At 57.5% G+C, this 15,817-nt stretch overlaps 4 protein-coding genes across 4 annotated transcripts; 1 reads left to right on the top strand and 3 right to left on the bottom strand.

Annotated features, from left to right (window-relative positions):
* Window positions 1–385: 385 nt before the first annotated feature.
* P884DRAFT_279403 (uncharacterized protein) lies at window positions 386–724 on the bottom strand (the record flags this gene model as incomplete). The annotated part of the gene is made up of 1 exon (XM_069443306.1): window positions 386–724. The coding sequence occupies one exon, from the start codon at window positions 722–724 to the stop codon at window positions 386–388; it is 339 nt and encodes a 112-aa protein (XP_069295484.1).
* Window positions 725–3,157: 2,433 nt separating this feature from the next.
* On the bottom strand, window positions 3,158–6,644 carry P884DRAFT_279402 (telomere repeat binding factor-domain-containing protein; the record flags this gene model as incomplete). Its single annotated transcript, XM_069443305.1, has 3 exons — window positions 3,158–4,638; window positions 4,702–5,214; window positions 5,309–6,644. 3 exons carry the CDS (start codon window positions 6,642–6,644, stop codon window positions 3,158–3,160), a joined length of 3,330 nt encoding a protein of 1,109 aa, XP_069295483.1.
* Window positions 6,645–8,796: 2,152 nt separating this feature from the next.
* P884DRAFT_247898 (aldehyde dehydrogenase domain-containing protein) lies at window positions 8,797–11,403 on the top strand. Its single transcript, XM_069440524.1, has 5 exons — window positions 8,797–9,196; window positions 9,312–9,711; window positions 9,806–10,226; window positions 10,332–10,799; window positions 10,888–11,403. The coding sequence occupies exons 1-5, from the start codon at window positions 9,132–9,134 to the stop codon at window positions 11,025–11,027; spliced, it is 1,494 nt and encodes a 497-aa protein (XP_069295482.1). The 5' UTR covers window positions 8,797–9,131; the 3' UTR covers window positions 11,028–11,403.
* A 2,100-nt stretch (window positions 11,404–13,503) lies between these two features.
* P884DRAFT_312716 (uncharacterized protein) lies at window positions 13,504–15,044 on the bottom strand (the record flags this gene model as incomplete). The annotated part of the gene is made up of 7 exons (XM_069445219.1): window positions 13,504–13,871; window positions 13,949–14,049; window positions 14,151–14,192; window positions 14,423–14,528; window positions 14,588–14,664; window positions 14,926–14,930; window positions 14,979–15,044. The coding sequence occupies 7 exons, from the start codon at window positions 15,042–15,044 to the stop codon at window positions 13,819–13,821; spliced, it is 450 nt and encodes a 149-aa protein (XP_069295481.1). The 3' UTR covers window positions 13,504–13,818.
* Between the last annotated feature and the right edge of the window lie 773 nt (window positions 15,045–15,817).

The raw sequence follows: 15,817 nt of genomic DNA, 5'->3' as shown, positions 1-15,817 counted from the left end.
TACAACTGGCCTGGGTGTGGAGTAGTCTTAGAGTCGTTGATGCCGTGAGTTTGATGCGACCAGAGAGGAAAGGTCCAGGATGCACCATCAGCGACGCCGTTAGAACACTGATTCCGTCATGACAGCCACGAGCAGCCACCCGTTAATAGGCCGTTTTGGGAAAAGGGCCTCGACCAGCTTGTTAAAATCAGGGAGCATTATCCGTTTGCCAGTACGTTACAGCAAACTTTGAGGCACTCTCCAAGTTTCACTATATGAATACCCCGACTATGGTATAATATGCCTCGCGCATCTCTCGTCGAGGCCCATAGTAGGCATAAAACTTCGTTTCATAGGCGTGGGCTCGACCCTGCGGGGGTATCTCCATACCAACTAACGAGGGGACTTACAGCCCCAGCCACACCTTTGTGGCGAATGCATCCTCAATTGTAGGCGGCACACGGAGGAGAGGGAAGAGATCGGCAACGACACCGCCCGAGTTGGTCATTGTGGATGCGCCAAAGGTGCCGGCGAGGAAACGGAAGACGAGCAGCGAGGCCACCGGGTTGCAGCCGGCCGTGGCGGCGACAAAGGCAACGACGACACCGTGCGTGATGACAAAGAGGATCTTGCGGCCGTACAGCTCCGACAGTGGTGCCCACAGCGCCGGGCTGATGGCGAAGCCCAGCACGAAGAGCGAGACGCCCAGCGCGGCCACCTCGGGGCTGGAACCAAACTCGGCCATGACCGGGGCGGACGTCGAGGAATAGGCGGACGAGGTGAGGGTGATGGAGAGGAGGGAAAAATGTGACGATGGAGGTGAGGAACCACTTCTTGGCGCGCGAGAAGTTCAAAGGCTTGGTCGGGTCGCCAGGCGAGATCTCGACGATTCGATACGACCGCTGACTTTCGAGTCTGGATGGCGCCACGACTTGTCCTTGGCCCTGGCCCTGCTCTTCCCGGTTGTCTGCGGAGGGCAGAGGTTTGCCCTCTTCGGGGCCAGAAGCAGCCCGAGGCTCTTCGGATTCCATGTGCGCTTGCGCATGTTCCTGCCTCTTGTTTAATTTCCGCTCCTGCCATAATCGGGGGGAAAAATGGGGGGAAAAAAGGGTCAAAGCAAAGGATATGCTTCTCAACTTTGAAAAAGAAAAAGAAGGAGAAGGAGAAGAAACAATCATCTAAATACTGAAGTCATCAATGTACGCGCGGATCGGATCGCAAACTCTGAAGATATCCCAATACGAAACCTGTTCGGTAGGTCGCGCTGTAATTATCCTATGTTGGTTGCCTGAGGGTTCCGACTTACACGGTATTTGCTACAGCTCGATGGCTGCAAATGACTACAGCTCTGACAGGCTGCAAGATACGACACCACAGCGGTATTCGCGCCGCGGGCGGCACTCCTGGACCAACTGGTACGGTCTGCAGAAGTGGTGATAGTATGCGTTTTTTCTTCCAAGTGCCTCCGGCACTTGGGGATGCTGTCTAAATACATGTTGACCCCTGGCTCATCATCCCTGTTGGTGGGCCAGTCGGATCTGACCCACTGACAGCTAAATGCTGTAGTTAATAGTATTTGGGTAGTCCCAAAAGGGAAGCGGAATGCTACGCCTCAGCTTAATCCGCACAGGCGCCGCCGCCAAGGTCCGTCCGTGGCTCCCGTTCCGCCGCTGTCAGATGGGGCCTTTACTTATGTACGTTCATCAAGGGGTAAGCCGAAGTACACTATGGTGGGGGGCCAAATGTACCCCAAGTCCCTCGTAGTGAGTGCATCCTAGGACTTCCTAATGGATAGGTACCTTACCTTATCCTGCCATGAAAGTCATGGACGCACCCATTAACTAGAGTCCATTTCACTCACACCCTATCTTTTCTAACACTCTGAATTTTTATGGTTCTAACGTTATCCCCTCTACGTGTTGACTCCCGAAGTTCTTAATGATTCCACTCATCGGCCAAATTATTTATTAATACTGACACACGTGGGTGTGATCCCCATGCTTTTAGCATGCAACCAGTGCCAGAGGAAACGCGCCGCTTGCGTATACCGGAGCGACTAGGGGGCAACCAATGGAAATAATATTATCGCATCGAGAGTACGGCTTGAATTGCCCGACCGGCACGCCTCGCTGCCCGTCCGGGGCCAAACCGCGCCGGCCGATGCCGACCCTCCCGAGCGCGACGAGACGGTTCGCGCTGTGCTGCGCGTGTATGTATGTACATACATGCATGTAGGGTACATAGCAGGAGAAAACAGGAAAAGCGTTCCTGGTCAAAGTCATATTCTAGCTGTCTGACTGGCAGAGAAGTCGATCACACATTTTGCGTCTCGGGAGTCTGCTGCAGCCAGGTCCAACAGATTCCCTCTAATTAGCGCTCCTACCGCGAATAATCCGGTCCCCGCGAGTTCATCTCGCGGGAAAAAACAATCAAGGAACCCTTACTCCATCAGGGAACTTGCCGGTCAAGGTGTCCCTGACGCCTTATTCCTTCCGCATGCTACTTGTTCAATAGAGAAGAATATCCTCGAAAGGCAGCTTCAACGCAGTCTAGTAACATAACTTGGTGGGAGCATGCTTATAGCATCAAACGGTCACACTCAAGACAGTTCACTCCGTCGTATCGACCGCCTGCGTAGCAACAAGCAATGACCTCGTTGACTCGTGTCTGTTCCTGCCAGCTACCATTCCATGGTATCATCCAAACTGCAAAATAAAGCCAAGACTTGCTGTCAATTTTCCACCCCCCCCAAAAAGCGCCGAACCTGTCGCAAACGCAGCGATATGACAAAGTGTCGGGGTATCGCCGTGCCATACAGTCATAAAGCCCATAGCAGAAATACCATGCCATGCCATGCCATGCCGTGCCGTGCCGTGCCGTGCCAAGCCGTGCGGGTGTTTGCGGTGCTGAGCCTATATACATGACCGAAAAGGAAACAGTAAAAGAGGAGGAAGCGTAACACGTCGCGGACCTCGTGAGGAAGCCGTGCATTCTGCCGGCTACCCGAGTGCCCCAAGGGGCCAAAATCACACCCACTCACTCCAACTTGACAACATATCGTCGTTAGTCACTACTGCCGCTGTTCTATCGGCGGAGTCCGGATGATTCGTCCCGTAGTTCCAGAGACACAATGTTTCAAACAGCACTCGTACCAGAGATTAGGCTTTCTCGCTAGAGCCTAATTCATGGCGGCTGAGCCCTCCGATACTGCTGCCGTGGGAACAGGGGGCTGGGCTTCATTGGCCGTTGACGCAGCGGTGGCGGCTTGCAACGTCTCCATCATCTTGGTCTCCTGCGTGTGATCGGGCGTCGAGTGGTGGTTTGGTGGAATTGGAGGGGTCGGGAGCGGTTGGGTGTGCGTGGTAGAAGGAGAGGGGCGAGACTGGTGAACTTGCGGCGGGGCTGGCTGTGGCGGGGCTGGCTGTGACGCCGACGGAGTTCGAGGAGCGGCTTGAGGTTGCGCCTGCGACTGGGCCTGCGACTGCGGTGGCGGTGACGCCTGTGGCTGCTGACGCTGCTGTGCTTGCGGTTGAGAGTGGGTTTGAGGTTGGGCTTGCGACTGAGACTGCTGTTGCGGCTGCGGTTGGTGTTGTGGCTGAACCTGTTGGCGATATTGCTGTTGCTGCTGCGCCGACATCGGTTTCTGCGGTTCCTGAAGGCGCGATGGCTGCTGGGGCTGCTGGGGCTGCTGGGGCTGCTGGGGCTGCTGGGGCTGCTGGGGCTGCTGGGGCTGCCGAGGTTGCTGGGTATGGTGAGACTGCTGATGATACTGTTGCTGAGCCTGGGGTCTCGGCTGCTGGTGCGGGCCCGGTTGCGGCTGCAGCGGCGGCAAGTTACTCCTGCCCTGCTGCATGGACGAAGCAGGAGCCGGGGCCGGTTGTATTGGAGGAAACGCCGTGATCTTGTGGAGCGAATGCTGGTCTGGGAGCTCCGTCTTGACTCGTGGTGGCGTCGACATCGCTGGGGTCGCGGAGCCATTGGCTGTTGTTGCCGCACCAGCCCCCGAGCCTCCATAGCCGGCAGTAGAGGGGCTTTTCCGTTTCGCCGGCGAGGCAGCGAGGGGGGTGCTCGAAGAAGGGCGGTGGTTGTTCTGCAGACCACCCGCCAAGGTCATGATCCCCTCGATTCTCGCCTGCTCGTCCGCCAAGTTCATGCGCGCCTTCTCCTCTGCCTCCTTACGAGCTGCCTGGCCCGGCGCCCGCGTCTTCAACTCTCCGGTCACGCTCTGGAGATAGTAGGGCATCTCGGAATTCGTCTTCAAGAAGAACAGCTTCAAGTTCCTCGCCTTGTCCTTCAGCTGGACCTGAGTCCGGTCCTTCAGGATGTCGGAGATGGTGCCGTTCGGCCCAAACAGCGACAGAATCTGGCTCCAATGAGGTCCTTTGACCATGTCGAGACCGGCCATGAGTGCTTTCTCCTCTTCCGCGGTCCACGGCCGCCTCGTGGAGTGCAGACCCTCGCGCCGGGTAGTGTTGGATGACTTGGCAACCGCTGCTTGGCGGGCTTTTTCATAGAGAGCCGCCGTAGGCATCGACTGGTTGGGGGGCAGAGTATCTCCATTCGTTCCTATGGGGGGAGTCGGGGTTGAGCCCTGAGTGTGCGATTGGCGGGGCGATGAATGGTGAGACGGGTTTGGCTGTGCCGTGAACTGGGAATGCGCTGTTTGGTGTGCCGTGTTAGCCTTCTCTGACATCGCCACTATGGACGGGGGCGAGCCCTCACCTGTATTGGGCGAATGTGCCGGTGCAGGCATATTTGAGAGCCCGTGGGTAGGGTTGTCGAACTCGCTTCTGAGCTTCTCCGAGATGAAAGAAGCGAGGTTTTTGGAGTCAAAGTCAGAGGCTCCGTCTGAGGAATTCATATTGGTCGGCTGCTCTTTCAACTCGGGGATGCAGTTTGGAAGCGATTCTTCGATCAGCTTCTTGAGTTCCAGCCCGTCATTGTCGGCCGACCCGAACTGGTTCGAGGCGGTTCCGTTCGAGAGGGCCTCCTTCCCCGCTGCCGCAAGGTCGCGGTCTGTTTGCTCCAGTTGAGACTGCAGCAGCGCAGCCAAGGACTTGTCTTCTTCGTGTTGAGCATTGTTGGGGCCTCGGGGTGTGGCAGGCTCGTCCTCACTGAGCGGGATATTTACGCCGTACTTCTCGGCATAATCCACGACTACACCGAGGTGGCTCTGCAGGAAGGCGCTCAAGCTCTCGGTGAACATAGTGGCCGACGATTGCTCCTCTAGTAGTGCTGTCGGAAGGGTGTTAGTCGATACAGAACTCTGCCGCATGAGTCCACACTGTGTGTGGTGTGTGTGTGTGTGTGGGAAGGGGGGGGGGCTTACCTTTGATAGATTCGTCGGCCGCGCTCTTGACGAGCTGCTCCCTCCGCTCTCGGATTCGGAGGACGAGCGCCTCCTCGTCGGCGTTCAGGATCATGTCCCCGCTGCGCTGCCTCAGCGAGTCGTCGAAATTGGCTGGGAACAGGGCACCTAAGAGCTGCGAGACCGGTTGGGACTGTTCGGGCTTGTTGAGCGCATCCAGCAACAGGCGGGTTTTCAGGGACACAAGCAAGTCGGTCAGTGGCGCTTTGTATTCGCCATCCTCGGGGATGAATATGGAGAAGAATGCATCGTGCACGTCCTGAACCGCTACATCGTGGGCCCCGAAGGCACTGACGGCGATAGCGGCCAGGTTCGACATTCGTATCGTCTCGCGATCCTCGGAGTCGGTGACATCCAGCTCGTCCGGAGACAGCAGTGGCGAGTCACAGAAGGCCTTCCTAGTGGCCACAAAGATGTCCCTCAACATGTCGTAGGATTTGCGGAACTCGGATGTCGGGTTGGCGAGGAGGGACTCTGTCTCGGAGCGCGGCTGTTGCGACAGCCTGAGCAAGATCTGGACGGCAATATTGCCTAATACCGGGAGGCTCATGGAGCGCATGATGTAGAAGGGATTGCTGGATACTTTCACGATTCTGCTTTCGGCTTTTTCGTGGTCGGACGCTGTACTCGCGGGAGCGGCGGTAGCGGGTTGCGAAAGGGCGGCCGCATCTTGCATGACCATGTCGCTGTCTCCCGAGCCGGCATGCTGATCAAAATTGGCAAGGGCGTCATTCAGCATGGCAGCGAAGTCAATGTTTGATCCCCCAGTTGCGTCGTCCTGCTTCGGGGGTGGCTGTTCCGTCCTCTGCCTCTTGGCACTGCTCTCGCAAGAAGCGTCCGAGCTCCTGGGACGTTTCGGGGACCGTGGCTCGGGCGCGTCGTGAGCAGCTGGGAGCGGCGGGACAGTGGAAGGCTGCTGAAGGACTGGCGCGTTCGAGACATTTGCGCCCAGGTCCGGAATAGGGTGGTCGTCATGGGCGGAAGAGGTGATGGTCGGGAAAGGAGCACTTGCTGTCGCCACAAGAGCAGCGGCAGGGGCGGAGCTAGCTGTCGGAATTGGGTTTGACGCCGGGTCTGGCAAGGGGGCCGCGGTCTCTTGAGAGGTCGAAGGAGCGGGAAGAGAAGGGGCGGGGGCGGGAGCAGGGAGGGCCTCGGAGGCTGGATCCTGCGCTTGCTGCCGTTCATGGGATTGAAGCTGGGAGGTGTCCGTCTCGGTGGGTACGGGTCCGTCCCGAGCGGGAGGTGACACGCCCAGGGCGGCGAGCAGCTCCGCTTCTATTTCTGACGTGTCAGCCATGGCGGGCAAGACAGGATCACGAAGCCCATTGAATTGGACGAGACAACGTTGCGCTGCGGGGCAGGCAAGCGGATCGAAAGCGAAGGAGGGTTCGCGGATCGCCGCGGCCGGAGACCGGGTGACTATGCCCAGGATGATCGAATTGTTGCCTACGAGTCTCGTATCGCAGCGGTTGGTAGCATGGAGAGTCCTCACTGGACTGAGCGAACTACGGAGCGATGGTCGCGGGGGCTTGAAGCGGCAGGTTCATGTGCTCTGGCGTAGGTACCTTAGTTGCTCGTCGGAGAAATTTTCCTAGAGCTGCCGACCGCCGAAGCCCTCTTTCCCAGCCCCAAAATGCTTATCTCTTATCAGCTAGCGCGATACACAGCTCACCCAAGCAGCAATGAAAACTGCATTGAAGAGTGCAAAACCGGCAAACAAAGCGATGCAGTCTCTCAATAGCACGTCCTGAAAACTCGTAGCAATGCATCGATGGTATCGCCTTGCCGTTCATTTCGGGTTGTTCCCGTTTTGTTGTGCAGAGTGCCCAGGAAACTCCAGAGATTACACGGTACGGCGAAGAGAAAGGCGATGCGTTGTTTATGCCTTCCAAAGTTTGATGAACGCAAGGATGGAAGGTTTTCAGACCAACGTTCAGGTTCCATCCTGCGTAGTGAAAAGTGCCGAGTAGGTAGGATCAGACACTCCATACTGCCCTGCCTGACAAAGCGGCCCCAGGTACGGAGTAACTCTATCTCGAGTACAGTACGGACAAACTTTGGCGATCAGCCGAGGGCGTTACTCCGTACAAGTTAATAAAGGACATTTCCTTGTTACTAACTACACTAATCAGAGACTTACTGCAGTAATCCGTACATCGGGCCTGCAACTGGCCCCACTGCGCTGCGAACTGCCTGGAACTTGGCTGCTAGTTAGTATAGGCCCTCGACGATGTCATTTCCGAGTTGAATGCTCTGTTACCCGCTGCGAACGAACACCCCGACTCCACCACGCACGCCTCAAGCATGGACTGCTCCGTATTATTCCGTGCTCCGTGCCCCGTGCTCCGTGTAGCTCGCTGCAATTTACCCCGAGCGCAGCTGTTCACCGGCTGCTCCGAGCACCTCGTTGAGAGATCGGCCGCAGGAACGACGCTTCGACGTATCCTCCACAGTAAGGTTGCCACATTCCTCATGATGCTCGACCGGGCGTTTGGAACACTCGCTTTCAGTCAATCGTGCTTTGCATCACGGGTTGCACGCAGCTTCTCTCCACTAGTTTCTGTGCTACACTTGATCGGAGAGACCCGCCCCCGCAAATCGCTCTTAGAACATTCCCTCCGGGGAAACGGGATGCCAAACACGGCATTGCGCTCGCATGTTCAGTGTGCTGCGCATGGATTGGTGAGCATGGTGCGACTGCACCCCGCGATTTCCGGGGAAGCGGATTGAGTCAAAAGCGACGAACTTCAGTAAGGTACGGGCTCAAATGTCGAAACAGCCCATCGGCTTGTCGAGCCCGCTTCGGCTTGGCTTACTGCGCACTGCTAGTAGTCCACTCGTCCGTTGTCGCATGCGGTGGGGTTGCGCGCCGCATTCAGTGCCGCTATCCAAGCATATTGCGGGGAAACCGGGGGCCGCATCCGCAAATCAGAGGAAGAATCTGGCCATGGGGTGCGGACGAGTGGGACTTCCCCGCAGCATGGGGGTTTTGGAGAGAAAGTGGAGGGTGACCCATTACAAATGTATGTACAACGTAGTGTATCTCCGTATGTACATACATACCTATGTCCACTCTATGGATCTAGTAGGTGGTTAGTACTCCGTAGTAGTAGGCTGAGAAGCCCCAAAAAAGTCGCGACAGGCTGGCTTCTTGTTTTCTTTTTTTCCAGCGTGCTGGTCTCCTACTGAACGTCGTGGAGACAGAAAGACAAGATGGACAAGCGGGAAAACGCAATAACGGCAATGGGAATGCGCGCCTCTGGTGCTTCTCGAGCGTTCGTTGAGAGGCCGACGTCACTTCCATTAATCCGTTGAGGCGTCGACCCCGCTTGGCTGCCGCCTAGTTTGGCCATCATCGTGTTCCACTCGGCCGTGGCGGGGAGGGGTGAACGGGGGGAGGAGTCGGGGCAGCAGCGATGCGATCGCCGTGCTTGCATTCCTTGTCTCGACTGCCTTGCCACACCCACCCGGTCGTCTCCATACCCCTCAACCCCATCTCAACTGTTCAAGGATTCATCAATCGTTCATAAAGTTCAGGCCAAACCCTTCATCCCATCTCTTCCTCCTGCTCCTGCACCTCGTCCTCCCAAGTCGTCTCATTCTTCTCAAATTTAATTCCCTCGATTCCCACTCCTAAAGGCACGTTCTTCCCGCGTACACAGAGGAAGCTCTGAGTGAACCTCCGCTAGCTCCAGCACCACATCTGCCACGACTGATCTCCTCCTCCTCTTCCTCCACCACCACCACCACCACCGCCGCCGCTGCCGCTGCCGCCACCGCCACAATGTCCAACCTCTTCGTTGAGCTCAAGACGCCCATCACGGGCCCCTACAAGCAACCCACCGGACTGTAGGTCACATCCCCGGCGCTCTCCCTCTCCGTTGAGTGAATGAGGGGACAAGTGAGAAATGGACGGTGTTAAATCGCGACGTGAGACTAACATTCACTCCCCCCTGCTTCCCAGTTTCATCAACAACGAATTCGTCGAGGGTGTGGAGAAGAAGACGTTCGAGGTCATTAACCCGAGCACCGAAGAGGTCATCTGCTCGGTGCACGAGGCCACGGAGAAGGATGTCGACATCGCCGTCGCCGCCGCCCGCAAGGCGTTTGAGGGCGAGTGGCGCCGCGTCACCCCGCAGCAGCGCGGCGTCCTGCTGCTAAAGCTGGCCGATCTCGCCGAGAAGAACCTGGACCTTCTGGCCGCGGTCGAGTCGCTCGACAACGGCAAGTCCATCACCATGGCCCGCGGCGACGTCGCCGCCGTTGTCGGGTGCATCCGCTACTACGGCGGCTGGGCCGATAAGATCGAGGGCAGGACCATCGACATCAACCCGGACATGTTCAGCTACACGAGGCGCGAGCCGGTATGCGATTCCTTTCACCTCTCTGCTGTGCTCCCCTACCCTCCTCCAAGAGTACTAGCTAACCTCGGACTTTTTGTTCCCCGCCCTCCCGTAGATTGGTGTCTGCGGCCAAATCATTCCCTGGAACTTCCCGCTGCTCATGCTTGCGTGGAAGATCGGCCCTGCGCTGGCCACCGGCAACACGATTGTCCTCAAGACGGCCGAGCAGACCCCGCTGTCGGCCCTCGTCTTTGCCCAGTTCGTCAAGGAGGCCGGCTTCCCCCCGGGCGTCCTCAACATCATCTCGGGCTTCGGCAAGACCGCCGGCGCCGCCCTCTCGTCGCACATGGACGTCGACAAGATCGCCTTTACCGGCTCCACCATCGTCGGCCGTACCATCATGAAGGCCGCCGCCTCGTCCAACCTGAAGAAGGTCACCCTCGAGCTCGGCGGCAAGTCTCCCAACATTGTCTTCAACGACGCCGACATCGAGGAGGCCATCAGCTGGGTCAACTTTGGCATCTACTACAACCATGGTGCGTTTTGCCATTCTATCCCTCAGAAGCAGCAGCAGCAGCAGCAGCAGCAGCAAGAGCAGCAGCAGCGTGACTAACAGAGCTTGCCTCTCCCCCTCCCAACAGGCCAATGCTGCTGCGCCGGTTCGCGCATCTATGTCCAGGAGGGCATCTACGACAAGTTCGTTGAGGCCTTCAAGAAGCGGGCGGAGCAGAACAAGGTGGGCGACCCGTTCCACCCGGAGACCTTCCAGGGCCCGCAGGTCAGCCAGCTGCAGTACGACCGCATCATGGGCTACATCCAGTCGGGTAAGGAGCAGGGCGCGACCGTGGTGACGGGCGGAAACCGCCACGGCGACAAGGGCTACTTCATCCAGCCGACCATCTTCGCCGACGTGAGGCAGGACATGACGATCATGCAGGAGGAGATCTTCGGCCCCGTCTGCGCCATCGCAAAGTTCTCCACCGTGGAGGAGGCCATCAAGCTCGGCAACGACACCTCCTACGGTCTGGCCGCCTCGGTCCACACCAAGGACCTCAACACGGCCATCCGCGTCAGCAACGGTCTCAGGGCCGGCACCGTCTGGGTCAACTGTAAGCCGTTCCCCCTCTTCCCCTCCCCCCTCTTCCCCTCCCGGACTTGTTACTGACCAACCCCGTTTCTTTTCCTCCCCACGGACAGGCCACAACATGCTCAACCACGCCCTCCCGTTCGGCGGCTTCAAGGCGTCCGGCATCGGCCGCGAGCTCGGCGAGCTGGCCCTGGCCAACTACACCGAGAACAAGAGCGTTGCCATCAACATGGCCGGCAAGCTGTTCTAAAATGTCATGCCCCGGGCTAGGGTCGAAGGCTAGGCCTATACCCCCAACAAATTTCCGTCTACCGATTGGATTGATTCAGGTCACATGAAAGCGGAAGAACGCGGGCGGGGTGGATCGGTTCTCTTTCCCTTGCCGGTTGTCTTCTCATCTTCATCGATCCGGGCGAGAGGGCATAAATAAGACTGTGATGAGCAATGACTGTATAATTGGCTGATAGCAACATATTCATCGTACATTGTTATTTCTGTATTCGAATATGATTGTCTTTCTTAAGGACAGGTGAATGGCCTATGTTGTGTCACTCGGAGAAGTAGGGGTGATGATATGCGTGGGTCGTAACACCTAGGAACAGATAATTATGTCCATCAAGTCGGCCACGGCAGTCTGATCCGTGAGGCTAATGACGGAGTGGCTTCAGCCGCTAGCATCCATCATCGCTACTTACTGGAGAAGGTTGGTGACGAGCAATCACTCCGTAAAGTCTTCTGACCGGTGAAATATGGGAGCCAACACCAGTTATGAGGTGAGAGGCGTTGAGGTGAAAACACATCCTCCTCACCAACCAAGATGCCACGGGGTTCAAGGATGAATACATGCCGAGAGGCAGACCCGGGCTGGGACATAGTCCTCTGCCGCCTCGAATGTTGCCGCGTATTCAGCAAACAAGTGAGACCGTTGGACGGTGTGACACTGACACCCCCCCCCCCCCACCTTCGGGTGGTTCCCGGCGGCCGGAAGTGTCTACCTCGCCGGAAACCAAGGTGACAGCCAGAGTGGCAAAATGGATATGTCCTAGAGGTTGGGGATGCGAGATTCAAGGGGAGGGGCAGCGCATACAAGGCAACCCACAAGGTCGTACCGTTCGCCAAGCCCATCTAGTTGCCTTTTTTTTCCGCTCTCGTCACCATAGAACAGTACCTCACCGGCTAGCACAGCACACTCCTTGGATGGGAAGTGGGCCGATGCAGGAGGAGAAGCAGATCGATTAGGGGATGAGAACCCCTGCTTCCTGCTTCCTGGAGAAGATAGATAAACTGGAAGAAGCAGGAGACGAGAGCAACGGGATGCCCTCGCCTGCAAGGTCCTCCATGTCCGAATTCGCGTCCAGTCGAGGGCGGTTGGTGACGATATCGGACTTGAGCGAGAGGCCCTAACGGGCAGCCAGCAGGCAGGCAGATGAGTTGGGGGCAACGGGGGGAGGAGCAGCCGACAAGACGGCGAGACGGCAAGACTGTTGGTTGATCTCGCCGGGTCAGGGTGCAGAACGCGCAAGAGGGGAGCCGGGTATGTATGGGAGAGATGGATGAGCCAGATAGAGATAGAGCGAAAACGGCGTGGCCGCGGAGTCTCCGTCGCCAACTGGTCTCTCTTCAGCAAAACAAAGGAAAAGAGGGCAGGGATAAAAGAGGATATACATCGAAGCACGAGAGGCTCCCCGTCAGAAAGCATGGAAACAGAGACATGGAGCCGTAACGGAGTGCTTCGCGCACCAGTCAAGCAGCCAGCCAACCCGGCCAACCCGAGCACCCCAGAGCATGCCCATAGCATGCCCATAGCATGCCGGTTATGCGGCTAGTTGCCTTGCGCGCTGTCTGATATCTGAGCAGCTGTACACCCTCACACCGTGTCCCACCCTCGGTCAAAGTCCGGATGATGGGGGGTGACCCCCCGCCCGGTGTCCTCGAGCTGCAGCTGGGCTCTCTCCACAACGGCGCATGCCCTCTGGCAAATGCTCACCGAGGCGAGGAGGAGGTGGGCACAGGGGAAGTTGCCTTGGGAAGTTGCCTTGTCTGGTGGCCATCCCTTACTAGGAAGGAAAAAAAAAAAACCAAAAACAAGGGACCAAAGACATAGCAAGCTCTCGGCAAGACGGGTCATAGTATGTTGAGGAAGATCAGACAGGGACCCCGGATATGTCCGGTCAGACGCAGAATTGACAGCCCCCCCCCTCCTCCCATTCTCCTCCGTCTCCGTCTCTCTTACCCTCTCCTGCGGCCCTAAGGTTGGCGCTGATCGGCAGGGATGTTGGTGACCGCGTGGGAGGTGCGGAGAGCCTCGAGCCGACCACCTAGCCTAGCCTAGGTTACAGAGTCCGGAAGTCCCTTGTTTTTCCGGCTGTCGTGCGGAAGACCACGGTAGCATTCCGAGTCGAAGAAGAAAGAAGAGGATCGGTCTGGTTTGAGTGACGTCCGGAGACAGGAAGGGTAGTTGGTCATCAACGTGTCTGCTCTGAGCGCCAGTCACGCCGTGGTCTGCAAGGTTCCTGCAAGCTACGGTGTAGACGTTGCGCCCGAGGCGTTCTCCCCGTGTTTCCCCGTGTTTCCCTGTGTTTCCCTGTGTTTCCGGTGTTGATTTTCGAAGTCCAGGCACAGCGTTTCGCGGTGGCTTTCCCAAGTGGTCGGTTTGGTAGCACAACTCTTGGTCCGTCTCTTGGTTTGCGAGCGATCCCCCTTCCCCCGCCCTTCCCTTCCCTTCTTCTGGCTCTTTCGTTGTTCCGCAGAGACAGGACAAGACAAGAATCGGCCAACACCAGCCGCCGCCAGAGTTAGAGGCGCCACCCGATACGACGGGGAGCAACGTTCAGGGTCCCCAGCATGTATGTACACCCAGTGTCTGAAAGAGTTGGCGGTCGACCTAGCCAGTCCCCTGCCAAGTCTGCGTCGTGGGCTCTGACAAGCTGTTTACAGATCCTGGGAGCTTCCAGATCGCGAGAGGGAAAGGGAGGGATGAAGGAAGAGAGGGCGACGTCATTCGTGGGGTACTGCGTTGAGGCCGCGGACCGAGCCAGGAACTAGCGAGGCGGCCTCCCTCTTTTGTCCTTCATAGACACGACGACCACAATAACTAGATTGGGTTAGGCGCTTGAGCCTTGGCTGACATACCTTGGGAATGGTACTGTATGTACATACATACATACATACGTGCGGCAACGGCACAGCAGGTCTGCTCCCGCTCAATCTTGAGAGTGTGCGTGCTAAGGAGCGGCAGCCAAGGACCCTTGGGAGCGGCGGCCAACGAGGGGCTCAAGGGACAAGGAAAAGGCCCAATTCACACACACGTCAGGTTTCAGCCGCGGCTGGGGCTGGGGCTGAGCACTCAAGGCTCACCCCGAGCCCTGCAAACAGACCCTGGATCTGGCCGGGCGAACCCAGGTGTTGGAAAAAACTGTGCGTCAGATACGGTACCGGTGCTACTCGGTATTCCGCGAGCGGGTCTTGTCCACAGCAGCACAGAAACACCGTACGGTATGCAGGCCAGTGCCCCTTCCCCCGACTCCTCCTCCAGGTTCTGGGTGGGAGATGCCATCGCATGACCTCGGCATTCGAGTGTGACTTATCGACATGGTCGGGGTCGGGGCAAACAAAACGGGTGCCTTGGCAGAGACGGCATGTCACCCACTCACCGAGGCCGATGACGCAAACGACGGCCGACCCCGACGTGTGCCGATTCTGAGGAGGCGGAAAGGATTCTTCAGCGCAGTTTTGCGAGGCCTCACCCCACCTCTCATCGTGTGTTCCGTAACATGTTTGTAGCAGTCAAGCATGGTACGGATTACACACTGTGGTAGACTTTGGAGCCTGCCGGTGCACAAGGCAGGAACTCTCCCGCACTTTCAGGCATCCCTGTCGGCTGGCACCTGCCCATGTAAAACGCAGTGTATCAGGTATGTAAGGAATACCGATTATTTTTGCAGATACTACTGACCATGGTCCTGGACTGTACGTACACGAAGAAGTTCCGTAGTATACAGATTAGACACAGACTAACGAGTTTAAAACGGCCGAGGGCGGCTGGCTGACGAATGGTTTCTCCCACTTGCATAACCCGCCAGGTCTTACAGCTTAATGCTTTTGCACCCATGTCCAGGTTAGCGGTTGCCTCTTCAGGCATGGCCCACACAGGCTTGCCGCAAGCGCACAACCGCCATCAAGGTACCTCTGGCGGTCTCACCTCTCTCCTCGGCCTTTGCTTGACGCTACACGCGCCTTTCACACAATTTGCCCCAGGAAGTCGCATCATGGTCTTCCTCTACTACTGTACCTCGGGACGTAACCAGCAACTCCCCGCATCTCTTACCATTTGGGCGCGTACCCGCGTACGTACTGTACACAAGACAATCGATCCGATAAGGCCCCTCTGCCCACTGCTCGGCTCTCTCACCTCACTGCGCTGCGCCGTCCCCGCGGCCTCCCCTTGGATTCTATTAGACTGATATCATCGCGATCCTTTGTGGAGATAACAGGACACTTCGCTGACTTGCCCAGCCCCCACCACTTGGTTTGCCACCTTGGCGCCTTGCCTACAACACTGCTGTGCATAACACACTATGCTCTTCGGCAGCAGGCACCGAGATAGTGTGAGCTCCAAGGAAGTTCGGTCGCTGATCGGCACTGGGGCACGGAGTACGGGAGTGCCTTCCATGTCAAAAGCAGGCGTTCCAAAGGGGGTTAGTGCTCCTCCGAGTAACTAGCGGCCGCTCAACCCATTCCCAGGCCTGCCCCAGGTTGCGGACCCGTGACTAGTCCGATGTCCTGTGGACGTCACTGGACCGCACCGGCCTGAGAAATCTCTGGAAAGAGTCCTGCGACTCTTCGTAACACCTCTTTGCTCGTCCCTCCCGCGAGTAGGTCAAGTCTCTATCTTGTATCCCCTTACTTTTCTCCATGAGTAGTCTCATCGAAACTTGGAGCTGGAGCCTCTACTCGAGACCAAGCCACTCCCGGCCGCTTGGCCCAACCCTGGTCTACCCTCACGGCCTCACTGGCTACCTGCGCTACCTTCCCCCTACC

This window comes from Thermothelomyces heterothallicus, assembly GCF_042370625.1.
Source record: "Thermothelomyces heterothallicus CBS 202.75 unplaced genomic scaffold P884_scaffold_21, whole genome shotgun sequence".
Classification (NCBI taxonomy): Eukaryota; Fungi; Ascomycota; class Sordariomycetes; order Sordariales; family Chaetomiaceae; genus Thermothelomyces; species Thermothelomyces heterothallicus.
This window is presented reverse-complemented; position numbering and strand designations above follow the sequence as displayed.

Bases quoted from the DNA above. Each gene is read 5' to 3' on its own strand.
- P884DRAFT_247898 (XM_069440524.1), top strand. From the start codon at position 9,132: ATGTCCAACCTCTTCGTTGAGCTCAAGACGCCCATCACGGGCCCCTAC. The intron at 9,197-9,311 runs GTAGGTCACATC...CCTGCTTCCCAG, and splicing joins TACAAGCAACCCACCGGACT to TTTCATCAACAACGAATTCG. The intron at 9,712-9,805 runs GTATGCGATTCC...GCCCTCCCGTAG, and splicing joins GCTACACGAGGCGCGAGCCG to ATTGGTGTCTGCGGCCAAAT.